The following is a 13,449-nucleotide window of genomic DNA, read 5'->3' as shown; positions in this document are numbered from 1 at the left end:
GTGCTGTGTGACCACCTAGAGGGGTGGGATAGGGAGGGTGGGAGGGAGGGAGACGCAAGAGGGAGGAGATATGGGAACATATGTGTATGTATAACTGATTCACTTTGTTATAAAGCAGAAACTAACACACCATTGTAAAGCAATTATACTCCAGTAAAGATGTAAAAAAAAAAAAAATTCAGACCGGGCCGGAAACACTAAGCAGATCATCCTGTGTACGATAATAATCCAGTATCCAATAGTACCATGGGGACAAAAACATCACCAGTGGGACGATAGGATATTTTAAGAAGAATATTCCAGGAGGCCTCAGGTTGTGTCTTATGTACCTGCCTTGGTTTGCTTTCCTGAGCCATCAGCCAAGATCTCCCTGACCTGGTAGATCCTCACCACAGTATCCTCTTCCAAGTCTGAGTAAAAAGTTAAACACATCTTTTCCCCACAGATTCTGGGCAATAGCTCACCTGCATTCTAACAGAATAGTGTAATATTCAGGCTTTTCTCATCATACACTGGCTGGTTTAGCAGAATGATGGATGGAATCTACAAAACCTTGAATCAAAATGAATGTTTGGGCTTCCCAGGGTGGTGCAGTGGTTGAGAGTCCGCCTGCCGATGCAGGGGACACGGGTTCGTGCCCAGGTCCGGGAAGATCCCACATGCCACAGAGCGGCTGGGCCCGTGAGCCATGGCCGCTGAGCCTGCGCATCCGGAGCCTGTGCTCCGCAACGGGAGAGGCCACAACAGTGAGACGCCCGCGTACCGCAAAAAAAAAAAGAATGTTTGTTGCTACGCTGAATCTTTGGCCATTCATGGGGTAGGGAAATGCCAGGGCTCTGCCTTGGTTCATGGAAACATACAAACAAGGTGATGGTAGAGGTCTTCGTGTCTTGGTGTTCAGATGACTGCTTCACTGAGACAGCCAACTTAGAGGAGACAGACACTGGGGATGACAGAAGTGACACCAGTGAAACAACAAATCCAAAGATGGAATTAAGGCTGTCAACATCTCCGGAAAGGCACAGAAATTCAAGGGACATTTTTTGGGTATGAAAATAGGAGGCTTGTATGTAAGAAGAGACATTTCATGGGAATCAGGAAAAACGACAGTCATCCCTGTGCACTTGCACACCTGCGAGTGAGTTTGTCACACCTGCCTTGGATCCATTATCTAACTTGGGGCCTGACCCATAGGCTTGGCCTGGATGAAGAACAGAGCACAGCTCCCTGACCCACCTGATGATGTCTGTGCTTAAAACTCTGTCATAGAGCCTGATTCAAATCACTATGTCTACAGAGCTTGTACACAGGGATGACAAATCTCAGCACTGCCTGAGGCGTGGGATACAAAGAATACAGAGTCTACCTGGGAGTCCAGTTGGAGTTTTATCACATTGATAAAGAATACTCAATGGTTACATCCGGAGCATAAGAGACATCCACTTCCTCAAATGAGAAGAAGGCAGCACTTGTATAAGGCCAGAAGGAGTCTGACAGACCAGGAAGAATTGAGTAAATCAAATAGTATTCATCCAGTGAGTCCCATGCGACACCATTCTCTACCATCTGTGGCAGCTCCCTGCTGAGCCTGGTGGGGAGGCAGGACTGAAGATTAACCGAAGAGGGATCAGCAATCATAGAGTCCTACCTGGTTCTGATGGCATGTTTAAGGGAGTGGTGAAGCAGGCCAAGGGCCTGATCCTTTAAGGAGGGAAAAACTCCCTTTTGTGTGTGGGACAGAGTGTGTTTTTTCACAGGGGCAGGAGATAGAAAGGACACTAGGTGCTCAGTGCTCTGGCCAAATAACAAGCTGATGAAGAAAGAGACTGAATTATCTCTGGATGGTACAGTCATGACTCACAACATATAGAGACACGTACCAGTGGCTTTCACCCTTTCATTTACGTTGCATTGAGTGTCACATGGAACGGGCAAGTGCATACAGCTTTTGGGACATTCTGGTGTCCCAGAAATCTCATGCCATCGAGGCCTCTCTAAATACTGTGGCATGGTATAGTAATATTATGGTCTATTTACATTTCTTGCTATGACATACATGCCAACATGCTAACGCCAAACAGGCAGAAAACAGATATGCACCTCACTCTATAAACCACACTGGAGATAACGAGTGAGTGCCAAAAAATCACTCTGACTTAGTTTACCTGGGTCAACTGGCTTGGGTTATAAACTTGAGAAGTTAATAAGAAATGGGAAACAATATAAGTACCACAATGAAAGCAGAAAACATTACAAAAAATGATAATTCGTGGTTGGGAAAATTGATGATACAATATATTCAGCACTTCCTGCTTTTCCCTGGACCAGAGGCCTGCAGACGTCATCACTGTATTAACGGCCCACAAATATTCAAAATTACCTTGTGGCAATAGCCACTGGTCCTTGCGGGTCACTGTGATCAGTTTGGTTTTCTACAAATAAATTGACAGGACAGTTACATCAGGCAAAACCCCTTCACAAATGCCCAATCCTGTGCCAATCTTCACAGTGTGATAACAGGCTATTGTGAGAGAAATAGCCCAGGAGGCCCCAAAGAGAGCCTCATAAGAAGGCCACTGGGTTTCCTTCTTGAGCCACTGGACAAATGTCCTTGATATGACAGGTCATCCTCAGAGTATCCTATGTCCCGAGTCTGTGCAAATGGCTAAACAAATCCTTTTCCCCACAGATCCTGGGGGAATACCCAGCTACCATCCTAGAGCGTTGCTGTAATAGTCAGGCTTTTCTATCTGAAATGCTGTTTGTTAATGGGTTAGATGAATTATACATTGAGACTAGATGGGAGTGGAATCTACACACCATCAAGTCAAAAGAATCTTCAGGGACTTCCCTGGTGGCACAGTGGTTAAGAATCTGCCTGCCAATGCAGGGGACACAGGTTCGAGCCCTGGTCCGGGAAGATCCCACATGCCACGGAGCAGCTAAGCCCATGCGCCACAACTACTGAGCCCTCATGCCAGAACTACTGAAACCCGTGCACCTAGAGCCCATGCTCTGCAACAAGAGAAGCCACCACAGTGAGAAGCCCACGCACCACAACGAAGAGTAACCCCTGCTCACCGTGACTAGAGAAAACCCGCACGCAGCAACAAAGGTACAACGCAGCCAATAAATAAATAAATAAATTTATAAAAGCAAAAAAAAAAAAAAAAAGAATCTTCAAAGCTGCAAAGAAACAATGGCCATTCATCAGCTTGGGAAGTTCCAGGGCCCTGCCTTGCTTCAGAGAAATGTACCAAGTGTGACAGTGGGGCTTATATTTTGGTTTCAGAAGACTCTGGACAAGATAACACAAATGAAAGGAGATAGACTGTGGGTTGACAGAAGTGAATCAATGTAGTGACATCTCCAAAGATAGAAACAAGACTGCCATGAGACTCAGACACGTAAGGGAACTCAGGGACATTGCTCAGGAATGAAAATTAGAGAATTTCATGTGATATAAGACATTCATTCAAAATTAGGAGGCCTCAAAGTTACTTCCTGTGCCACAATGTACATGTGAGTCTGGCAGGACTGCCTTCGTTCCAGTGATTTGCCACAGGGACAAAAAGACTAGGAACTGAGAAAAGTTCACTAACTTGTAGAATGTCTTATTTTAAATGCAATTGTAGAGTCTGGTTCAAACCAGGCTTCAATATGTAAGCATACAGTCTATCTAAGCAGATTAATTCTCTCAAGAGTATACTAACAAAGATAATGGAGATTACCTGGGAGACCAGTTGAAATTTCATCCTCTTTAGCATGGGAGCAACCACAGGCTCCATCCAGAGCAGACCTCACTTTCTCTTCATCAAATGCAAATTTTTCATCAGTGTAAGGCTGGTAGCAGTTAGAACCTTCCTGGGGAGTTGAAGGAGCCAGAACACATTCATCTTGGGATTCCTGGAGCACTTCCTTCTTTTCAACATCCTGTAGGTTCACGCTGTGTCAGGTGGCAAAGGGATGACAGAAGATTAAACTAAGAGGAGCAGACACCATGCTGTCCTAGCTGGTGTTGATGGGAGGCATAGGGAGTGGACACAGAAAGCAAAGGGGAAGTCCTCTTAAAGAAGGAAATAATTATCCTCCTGTATGTGAAGTGGAGTGTGGCTTCCATGGGTTGGGAGAGGGAGAGACCAGCAGATGCTCTAGCCACACAACCAGCTGTTGAGGGAGGAGACTGAACTCTCCCTGCATGCTATAGTCATGAGCCCCAGCACACACAGAAGACTAAGATAGTGGTTCCAACTTGTTTGCATACATTGTGTTGATCTGTATATGCAGTGCCCAAGTGAATACAGCTTTTGAGGAATTATAGACTCTAGATATTCTGCCTTCAGGAACTATTTTCTCAATATTTTGTTATAATATGAATTTCTTCTAGTTTCTTCACTTGCAATCAATTATTTACCAACATGCTGATGCCAAACAGGCACAAGGCGATATGAATCTCACCCTGCTGTTAACCACACAGGAGAGAACACTTGATTACAGGAACTCCCAAGTTTGGCTATTTCACCGGGGTCAACTCACTGTACGTTACTATACTTGAAGGATTAATAAATTGAAACCCACACAACTACCGCAATAAAAATAGACAACGTTGTTAAAAGGGATATTTGACTGTTGACTGAATGGATGAAAGAGTTACATTTAGTAATTCTGTTTTTCCCTGGATTTGAGGTCTCCTGTTGTCACCACTGACATTCACAGCCCACAAATCTTCAGAATTACCTGGGGGATACTGGCTCTTGTCCATCCACTTGTTTATGATCATTTTGATTGTCTAGCAAGAAATTCAGAGACAGTGGGTCACAATAAGTAAATCACGTCTCACACATACCTACTCAGTGAACACACCACAAGGACATGAATATTCTCAGTGCAAGAACATAATAATTAGCAGAGACATTCCAGGACACTTAAGTCTTAGAATTAGACTGGACCCCAGACCCATCAGGGAAATTCTCTTATTGAACTGGTAGAGTGCTCTCCCAACATCCTTTGTTCTGAGCCTGTATAAATAGTTAATGATATATTTTCCCCAGTGATCCTAGAAAATGAGCTGAGTTATTTTCTAGAATTGTTTCTACAATATTGGTTAGCCCCATCAGGTTATGTGGTTGCTGATGGTTTAGAGGAATTTATACTTGAGACTAGAGTGATGGATGAATTGTATAAACCCTCAAACCAAAAAAGAATCTTTGGTGTGACACAGAAACCATGCCCATTCAAGGCTGAAGGGACTGCCAGAGCCCAGCCTTGCTTCATGGAAACATCCAAACAAGGCAATGGTACAGCTGTGTCTGTCCTGGTTTTCAGATGACTGCTTAGCTAACAGTTAGAAGCCAACATAGGGAAGATGGAGACTGGGACTGAGAGCAGTGAAACCAGGGAAACAACCTCTCCTGATGTATATGCAAGTCTGCCGTTGTGTCTGGATAAGGATAGAAAGGCCAGGGACATTGTACAAAAAAGCAAAAATTAGGTCATTGCAGGTGACAAGACACATTTGATCCAAACTAGGTCTGACAGACACCTCCTGTAGATTTCCACCCAAGGTGGATGAAAGTTTGTCACACCTGATTTGGGTCCAAATGCCTGACACTGGTGCCAGGGTGACAAAGGCATGACTGGGGCCTAGAAAGGGATAAAGGCTCCCTGAGCCACCTGATGTCTGTGTTTCATAATAGTTCCTTTTCCCTGATTTAAGCAAGATGTGTCTATAGGGACTATCTTCAGAGATGACCTTCCTCAGTCTACACAGGTGTGGGGAACAAATATGGAGGCTACTTGGGAGATCAGTTGGAATTTCATCCTCTTTAGCATGGGAGCAACCACAGGCTCCATCCGGAGCAGGACCCACTTCTGATTCATCAAATGCAAATTTGCCATCACCGTAAGGCTGGTTGCAGTCAGAACTTGCTTGGAGAATTGAAGGAGTCAAAACACATTCATCCTGGGATTCCTGAGGCACTTCCTTCTTTTCAACCTCCTGCAGCTCCACACTGTGCCAGGTGGGAGAGGGATGACAGAAAATTAAACAAAGAGGATCCGACCCCAAGCTGCCCTGCCTGGTTTTGATGGGAGGCGTCGGGAGTGTCAGAGAAACCAAAAGGGCAGTCCCCTTAAAGAGGGAAGGAACTATCCTCCCGTACGTGAGGTGGAGTGTGGCTGCCATGGGGCAGGAGAGGGAGACCAGCAGGTGCTCCGTGCACTGGCCACACAACGTCTGATGAGCAGTGAGACTCAACCATCCCAGTATGGTACCTTCAGGAACATGAAATACAAAAGAACTTCCATACCAGATGCTACTCCCGTGGTCCTAAGTCATGTTCAATTTAAGATAAAGTAGTCAAGTGAATACGGCTATTAAGGCATTATAGACTCCCAGAGATATTATGCCTTCTTTTTAGGAATAGAAAGGCCTCCGAGGCCTCTCTCTTACTACTGTCACATGACAACCAATTTTTTTTCTAGATAGTTGTCCTGATGCTTAATTTTTCTGGTTACTTCTCTACTAATTCCTTTGCTAGGTACCTTCCTCCCAAGGACCTAAAACAACTGTGTAGGAGTAGATATTTATCTCACCTTGGAGTTCCTTTAGGAGAGAACAGATATTCTCTGTGTGTGCAGGAAATCCTAAGGGTGGTGCATTCACCTTGGGTCGTACATACAAGTAGCACGGAGACAACAGACGACCAAGTTAACACGGCCATTTCCATGTGGGTTGAGCGAAGTAAATCAATACAGTCTGCAGTTCTGCTTCTCCTTGCGTCTGGCATCTGTGACTCTCTTGACCTCACTGTTCTTTCTGTGACCCTGTCCATAATTTACCCACCCATTACCAGCTCCTGCTAGTTCACTGTTACCTAGATGTGAGTATCTCTTGTGCTTGTTCATCTTCCTCATCTTCACGAATTTCTGCAAATTCAGAAATATCCAAGAAGTCAGCTTCTTGCCACTTCACTCACTACCAACACAGCAACTCACATGGTCATAGACTCATAAATACCTAGGTATGAATTAGTACTGTATGGAAGTTCTAATGCATTGTCTTTAAACAATTGCCCTAGCATGGATTTCCGATCCATCAGGCAGTCTGACTAAACCAGAGGATCATCATCATGACACCTTCTGCCTGGAATTGGACATTTAAAGTGTTCTTTCTCCCTTATATCACTGCATACTTGTCCACCTTCCATCTTGGCTTCTACAGCTGGATCATCCATCCTGCCACAAATTCTGCCAAAGGCACAGGCTCTATGAACCTTCACAGCTCTCACAAGATCCCTTCCTTTCTCTAAGGAGAAGAACCATGTCCCACATCCCTCCCCCTGGGAACATCCTGGGCTCTTCCAGGTGGCTTCTGCTGGTTATCAAGGGGAAGTCTCTCTATAGAAAGTGGTCCAGTCTAAACAGCTTTCCCAACACCAAGTCTGACTACATCAAGCACCTTATCTAGCACCACACAGTGAAGGGCTTTCTTTTTTCTGCAGTGCATTCGTAAATATTTCCCCATTTCATCACTACAGCTACCATCAACAGATTATTTGATCCATTTTACAGAAGAGGAAACAGATACTGGGATAGGAAAAAATCAATCACTCACTCACTGTTACTAAAGACAGCCGCCCTCAGGCTGGACCCTGGGAACTTTCATGCTTAGTCCAGGGCTCTTTTCACTCTAACAACCTGCCTCCTGTCACATCGTCCTTTCTGTGCTTTAACACTGGGCGGATGCTGCCTCCTGCGCCAAAGGCCATGGTCCATCAGGGAGGAATCAGACAGTTGGAATACTATGCCCTCCACCCTGTGCATTTCTCCTCTGTTCTCCCACTCAGCCAGTCCTGCTCCTATCATAGCCCCAAACGGGACATGAAACAGGAAAGCTGATAAAAAAACATTCCTAGTGCAGGTGTGGAGTCTCTTGTGAGCAGGGGACCTTGGAGCAGAGCTCAGTGTTATCAGGTACTGTGGCCCCCTTAGCTGGGCTGAGCTTGTGGGCAAGGTGCTCTGCCAGCCTGTGTCCCTCAGTCAGCCGCTCTTAGAAGCCCTGCCCCTGGTGGTTGTCAAGGTCGTTGTGGGTGAGGAGGTCCTTGAGGTGCTGCTGGAGTAGGACAGTGTCATCTTTCACTTCCCGTAATGTCCGCCGTAACTGGGTCAGCTCTCGTGCCTGACTTCGAGTTAGGGTATCACATGTCCTAAGGTGGGACAGAAGATACAATTTTAAAATGCAAAGATGACACACGTTTAGGGATTTTTGTGAGAACATCCCCAAGGAGTGTGGACAGATACAGCTGGTGTGAATTGGAAAAAAACATGAGAATGACAGGGTCAAGAATGGATGACAAGGTGTAGTCAGTCAGGAGGGGGTTGTGATTTAAAGGTAAATGAGGTATTGATTGCACAACATTGTTGAGGGTACCAAATGTCACTGAGCTGTTGACTTGAATTTGGTGAATTTCATGATATGTGATTTTAAGTCAATAGTGTTTTTAAAAGCAGAGTAAATGAGGCTCTGAATAACAATTGGAGTCCGTAATTCACCAATTGGTGTTCTCCTGCTGGTTTATAAATATTGTGCCATGTGCCTGCCATGAACATCTCTGCCCTCCTTATCTCACCTCTCAGCTTGCGTGGGCTTCTCTGCCAGCTTCTCTGCTAGCCTCAGCGCCTCAAACAGCAGCTTCTCCCCCAGCACAGATTCAATGATGTCCTTAAATGCTTCATACTCTGAGGAAAGAGAGACGCTGCCTCAGGGGAAAGCTGGACAGGCTGCTGTGGTCACTGCCTTCAAGGGAAGAGGCAGGGTCCATCCCAAGGACAGATGTAACCTCAGTACCAGGCTCTACACAGGGATTTCCACATCTGATTCCTCAGCCTCCCACCTGCATGGCATTCGGTTACTCCCTGTTTTAGAGCTGAGGAAACAGAAGCTCCAGGGCACAGAAAGTAACTAGACAAGATGAACTGGTGTTTGGCAAACTGACACTGAATCCTGGGCCACTTACCAATACTTGCAGCCTCTTAGGTGAAATGCTGAGCAGAGGCATTCCTGGTGATTCCTGTGTGGTTGGGAAGACCCCTAGGACTATAGGACTGATGGTTCCCTTGTGCTGGGATTTCAGTAATGGACAAGTATCTCAAAGGTAAAAAACTCACCTGGATACACTTGTATGAAAGAGAATACATGAAACCATAAGGACCTGGAAAAAAAATGTGCCCAAATACTATGAAAGTTTGTGTTATTAGACATAGTAGAACTTGAACTTACTGTGTCATACTGTGCCAGGGACTATTGTCAGAGCTTTGTCCGAATTTCCTCATTATTCATTACAACTCAAACAGGTAGCCCATGGTTTCAGTGAGGAGCAGACTCATCCTTAAGCTCCTTTTAAGCAGGTACTATCCCCTGCTTCCCCCAGCGTGTAACCACCATGTCACCCCAGTGTAACTACCACAGGGCTTTGCCAATGGGACCTCAGGGAAACCTGAACTGATGGAGTTCATCAGTCCCAGTCGTTTAGCCAACAGTGATGCAGGATCAGATACAGAACAGAAAAGATTCCAATTGACACAGTTTAGCTTGTTCCTGAGAGAAACAGGCAGTTCAGTGCCTGAACCAAGAATCAATATCTGGGATTTTAACTCTAATCTCACCCTACAACTCACCGCAAACCTGGAAAAGTGGCTCAACTCTTTGTGCCTGAGTTTTCCCATCCTCAGGGAACTGAGGGTAAAATAGCCACTTCTACCTTTCCTGGATTGTGGTCAGAATGCAATTCAAAATGACAAAGGGAATAGGAGACAAAGTCTGGAGAGTTTTTGTTTCTCAGAGGGAAGACCATGATCATTCATCACTTTGGTGACCATGACCCCTAGGACTTAACTGTATTTCTGCAGCTGGTTGGCCAGGGAGTAGGCAGTAGCTTGGGATACAAGGAATTTCTCTGGGAGGTCTTGGAAGTCCTGCTTCTTCTTTGCCAGCTACAACTGAAGCTCCTGGTTGATTTCCGTGAGTGTAAGTTCTACCCTCAGATCAGATAAAGGGCCAAGAGATACTGCCATGGTGACATGTGGCAGAAAAGGTAGAGCCAGGGACTGGGGAGAAGAAACCCAAACATATGATGGATTAAAAACATGTGAAATCACGTAAGTTTAATCAGGACTGAGGGATGACAGAAACTGGAATTCTTAACTTACTGTTGGGAGAAACTTGAGGGTTTGCAACCGCAAAAACAAGGTTCATTATGCCAGTGCTCAGAGCCAAAGGCACCGTCTATAGCTCACACTCAGACAGGAGTGACGGAGGAGGACCCAGCATGCGAGGTTACCATCTGGAGTTGCAATAACAGAACTCGTAGGTGGGGGGGGGGGGCGGTCATGGAATCTCGGGGGCACCTGCCTTCCAGTTGCCTAGGCCATGCTAATACACAAGGCTGCCTGGGGTCTTGTGAAGGTCACCATTGATAGCAACCAATCCCTCAGCAGTCACTCTTAAGTTGTCTACACATGTCCTGATACCACTTACCTATCTCCTTCCAAAAAAAATCTCAGCGGAGTTCTCATTGTTCATTCTTCTGTGTATAAAAAATTCACAGGAGAAATAGTTTGCCAACAGGTCTTAATTTCTGTAGGGCTGTCATGAAGTCACCCCACCTTCTCTTTAAACAGATCTTAAGGCTTTTCCACAAGTGAGAGACCTCAAACTTTTACACTGTCATGAAGTTCTTCGACCCTGCTGGAGGGTCTGGAAGGAGTCAGAGACGTGGCCTGGCGGGGCAGGGCGAAAGGCAGAGGGCCTCTCCTGCAGTTGAGGAATAACCAGCCAAGGTCCACCGGGCCCAGCACTGAGCAAAACAGGCACAGTTTGTAGAGGACCTTGTGGCACTGCTTCTGAACGCCCCAGGGGCTTGGGAGCCAGCAACGGCACATTTCTCGCCTCATCCTCCGAGGGTCAACTCAGGGGGAATAGGACCTGCTTCCTAGCAATGGAGCATGTGGTCCCCACGCTGGAGCTCCACGGCAGATCGAGAAGCTCAGGACTGAGCAGCGGTGCCCTGCAGGACAGTGTTGGCAGGGGCCCGACGACCTGGCCCGGGGCCAGCGCAGCTGGGTCACAGTCAGGCTGGGCGTCGGTCTACACTGCAGCACCTGAGTTCTTTGAATCCACGTGGTGAGAGCAGCGACTCCCAGATGCCGTCTCGTGCTTAGCCTAGACCTCCTATTTCTATTCTTTTATGATCTCCAAGAAGTGTACTGACCTCACTCTAAATATACCGTCCGATTTTTGTCATCCTAACTTCTCCCTGGGACTTGGGGGCTACTGGCCACACCAAGCCTGTTGAAAGTCTTGTGTAAATGAACCAGTGATCATTTTTAAGTGGCATGTGAGCGGCCCCCAGTTGTGCTAAAGCCTAGTCTGTGTCTTCACAGTGCTTTCGAAGGTGTGTATGTGTGAATAAATGTATGATATATATTTATACATGCTGCTACAGCGATACGTTAAAGGCCAACATAACTGGTGGACAGGGTCAGTGAGAGGAAATGAAACAATCTTTTCGGTGGCTATTAAAGCAAAATGTGTGTAAAGAAATAAGTTTTTCTTCCCCTACTTTGTCTCTAATTTCTGCACGAGTCCCTAGGCTGAGTGGGGAAGAATAGGAAAGACAAACTGTCGCGAAGAGCTCAGCTCACTGTCTAATGCTTGAAGTCTAAGTTTAAAAGAATGATTTACCCTCCTGTCATTTTGTAACAATCCCCTTATCTAAAAATATTAAAGGGCAGTTCTTACATTTAGAGTGCCTCAGAATCAGCTGTGGAGATTACAGAACCTCCTTCCTGGGCTCCAATCCCCGGAGGTTTCGTTGGTGTGAGGCCCTAGAGCCTGCAGTTTTTCACGTAAACACAGACCACACGTTTCTGATGCGGGTGGGCTGCGGATCCCAGTCGAAAACCTATTGTTCTATAACACTGATTCAAACCTATAAATAAGCTTGTTTTCCTTTAATTAAGAATCCTTAATTGAAAAGTGGGCAAGTCACACCACAAATTAACATAAAGATCTCAAAGCGTTCCTTGGGAAAAGTCCTTAGTTACGTTCTTTTGCTTTCCAGAATTAAAACCAAGCACTTGCTCCACAATTATTTCCTAGTAACAGTTGAGAAATTAAAACGAACGACAACATGAACAAAAAACTCACGGACTTCCCTGGCGGTCCAGTGTTTAGACTGTGAGCTTCCACTGCAGGGGGCAGGGGTTCGATCCGTGGTCGGGGAACTAAGGTCCCGCAGGCCCCGCCGGCGTGGCCAAAAATATAAATAAATAAAGATAAAAAATAAAATAAAAAATAAAACAACTCAAACATTGTCACCACCACCGCCACCAATTACCAAAAGACTCAGGCCTGAGGTAGACACATGCCCCACTTCCGCAGTAGATGAAGTGACCTCGACTTCTGCCTTTACGCTTGGTTAAGTATTTTCCATGAGTGCCTTTGGCTGTCACTACAGAGGAACTCACTGGCAGAATCAGCAAGAATGGATGAAAAGTCAGCCGAACTATGAAGTCTTACTTAAAGATAAAGCAGTAAAATTTGAGGACCTCTTGCCCTGTGGTGATGCAAGCATCCCAGCAATTCTTCCTTCCTCCCGGTGCTGCCAGGGCTGGAAGGCATTGATGGTGTAATCTGTAGTCAGTGGAGAACTCAAATAATGCTTTTAAGAACTTCATTTTATGGACGTTAACATTTATGAAAACAACAGCATATGCATCGTGTAAATAAATCTCAGACCTGGTCAGGATTGAAACCGTGTACGAGGCCCCGTGCCCTTGTCTTTTGAAGTAAAGTGCTGATTCAAGAGTTAATGATTCGGGAATGTGAAGGCGTAGAAACAAAGAACAGCTGTTGGGCTGGGGAACGGGCAGCAATGTAGACTATAAATCCGCCGCACGGCAGAATCACCGAACTCCCAGCTCACTGAAGCTACAGATAAAGGCCTGACACACACTCCTAAGTGGTTTTACAGGGAGCAGGCCCCCTCCAGATGGAAAGTGCTGCCCACAAGCACATAGACCCTGGACTGGTTGAAACCAGAAGGTTGATGACGCTTGAAACTTCACTTTGATGCCAGCCAATCCGAGAACTGTCTGCGAGCTGATCACGCCCTGCTCCTCGAACACTGTAAGGCTCCTCACTACGCCCTCCAGGGTGGGTCACACAGTCTTGAGGGCATTAGCCCGCTGTGGCCCCCTCTGCCTGGCAAAGCAATAAAAGCTACTCTTTTCTACTTCACCCAAAACTCTGTCTCCGCATTTCTCTTCGGCACCGGTGAACAGAGGCCAAGTTTCGGCAACAGGATCCAGTCACAAATTACTCTGGGGGAAAATTCCTAAAAGCCATTCTTGTGTTTCACCCTTTGAAAAGTAGCTCTTCACCCTAAA

At 46.0% G+C, this 13,449-nt stretch overlaps 1 protein-coding gene across 1 annotated transcript in view; it reads right to left on the bottom strand.

Moving 5' to 3' along the window:
- LOC111179871 (NBPF family member NBPF4-like) overlaps window positions 1-13,449 on the bottom strand; it is a 34,243-nt gene that overhangs the window by 11,768 nt on the left and 9,026 nt on the right. The window contains 9 exon segments of the mRNA XM_089916915.1: window positions 1,413-1,588; window positions 2,381-2,432; window positions 3,732-3,946; window positions 4,738-4,789; window positions 5,797-6,011; window positions 6,876-6,930; window positions 7,996-8,212; window positions 8,630-8,739; window positions 9,897-13,444. Of these exon segments, the coding sequence (XP_089773041.1) occupies window positions 1,413-1,588; window positions 2,381-2,432; window positions 3,732-3,946; window positions 4,738-4,789; window positions 5,797-6,011; window positions 6,876-6,930; window positions 7,996-8,212; window positions 8,630-8,739; window positions 9,897-10,074 (1,270 nt within the window). The 5' untranslated portion in view covers window positions 10,075-13,444.

This window comes from Delphinapterus leucas, chromosome 1 (assembly GCF_059928025.1).
Source record: "Delphinapterus leucas isolate spDelLeu-1000000601 "Yukka" chromosome 1, BTC_Dleu_Yukka2, whole genome shotgun sequence".
Taxonomy (NCBI): Eukaryota; Metazoa; Chordata; class Mammalia; order Artiodactyla; family Monodontidae; genus Delphinapterus; species Delphinapterus leucas.
Note: the sequence above shows the minus strand (reverse complement) of the source record. Positions and strands in the feature narration are given on the sequence as shown.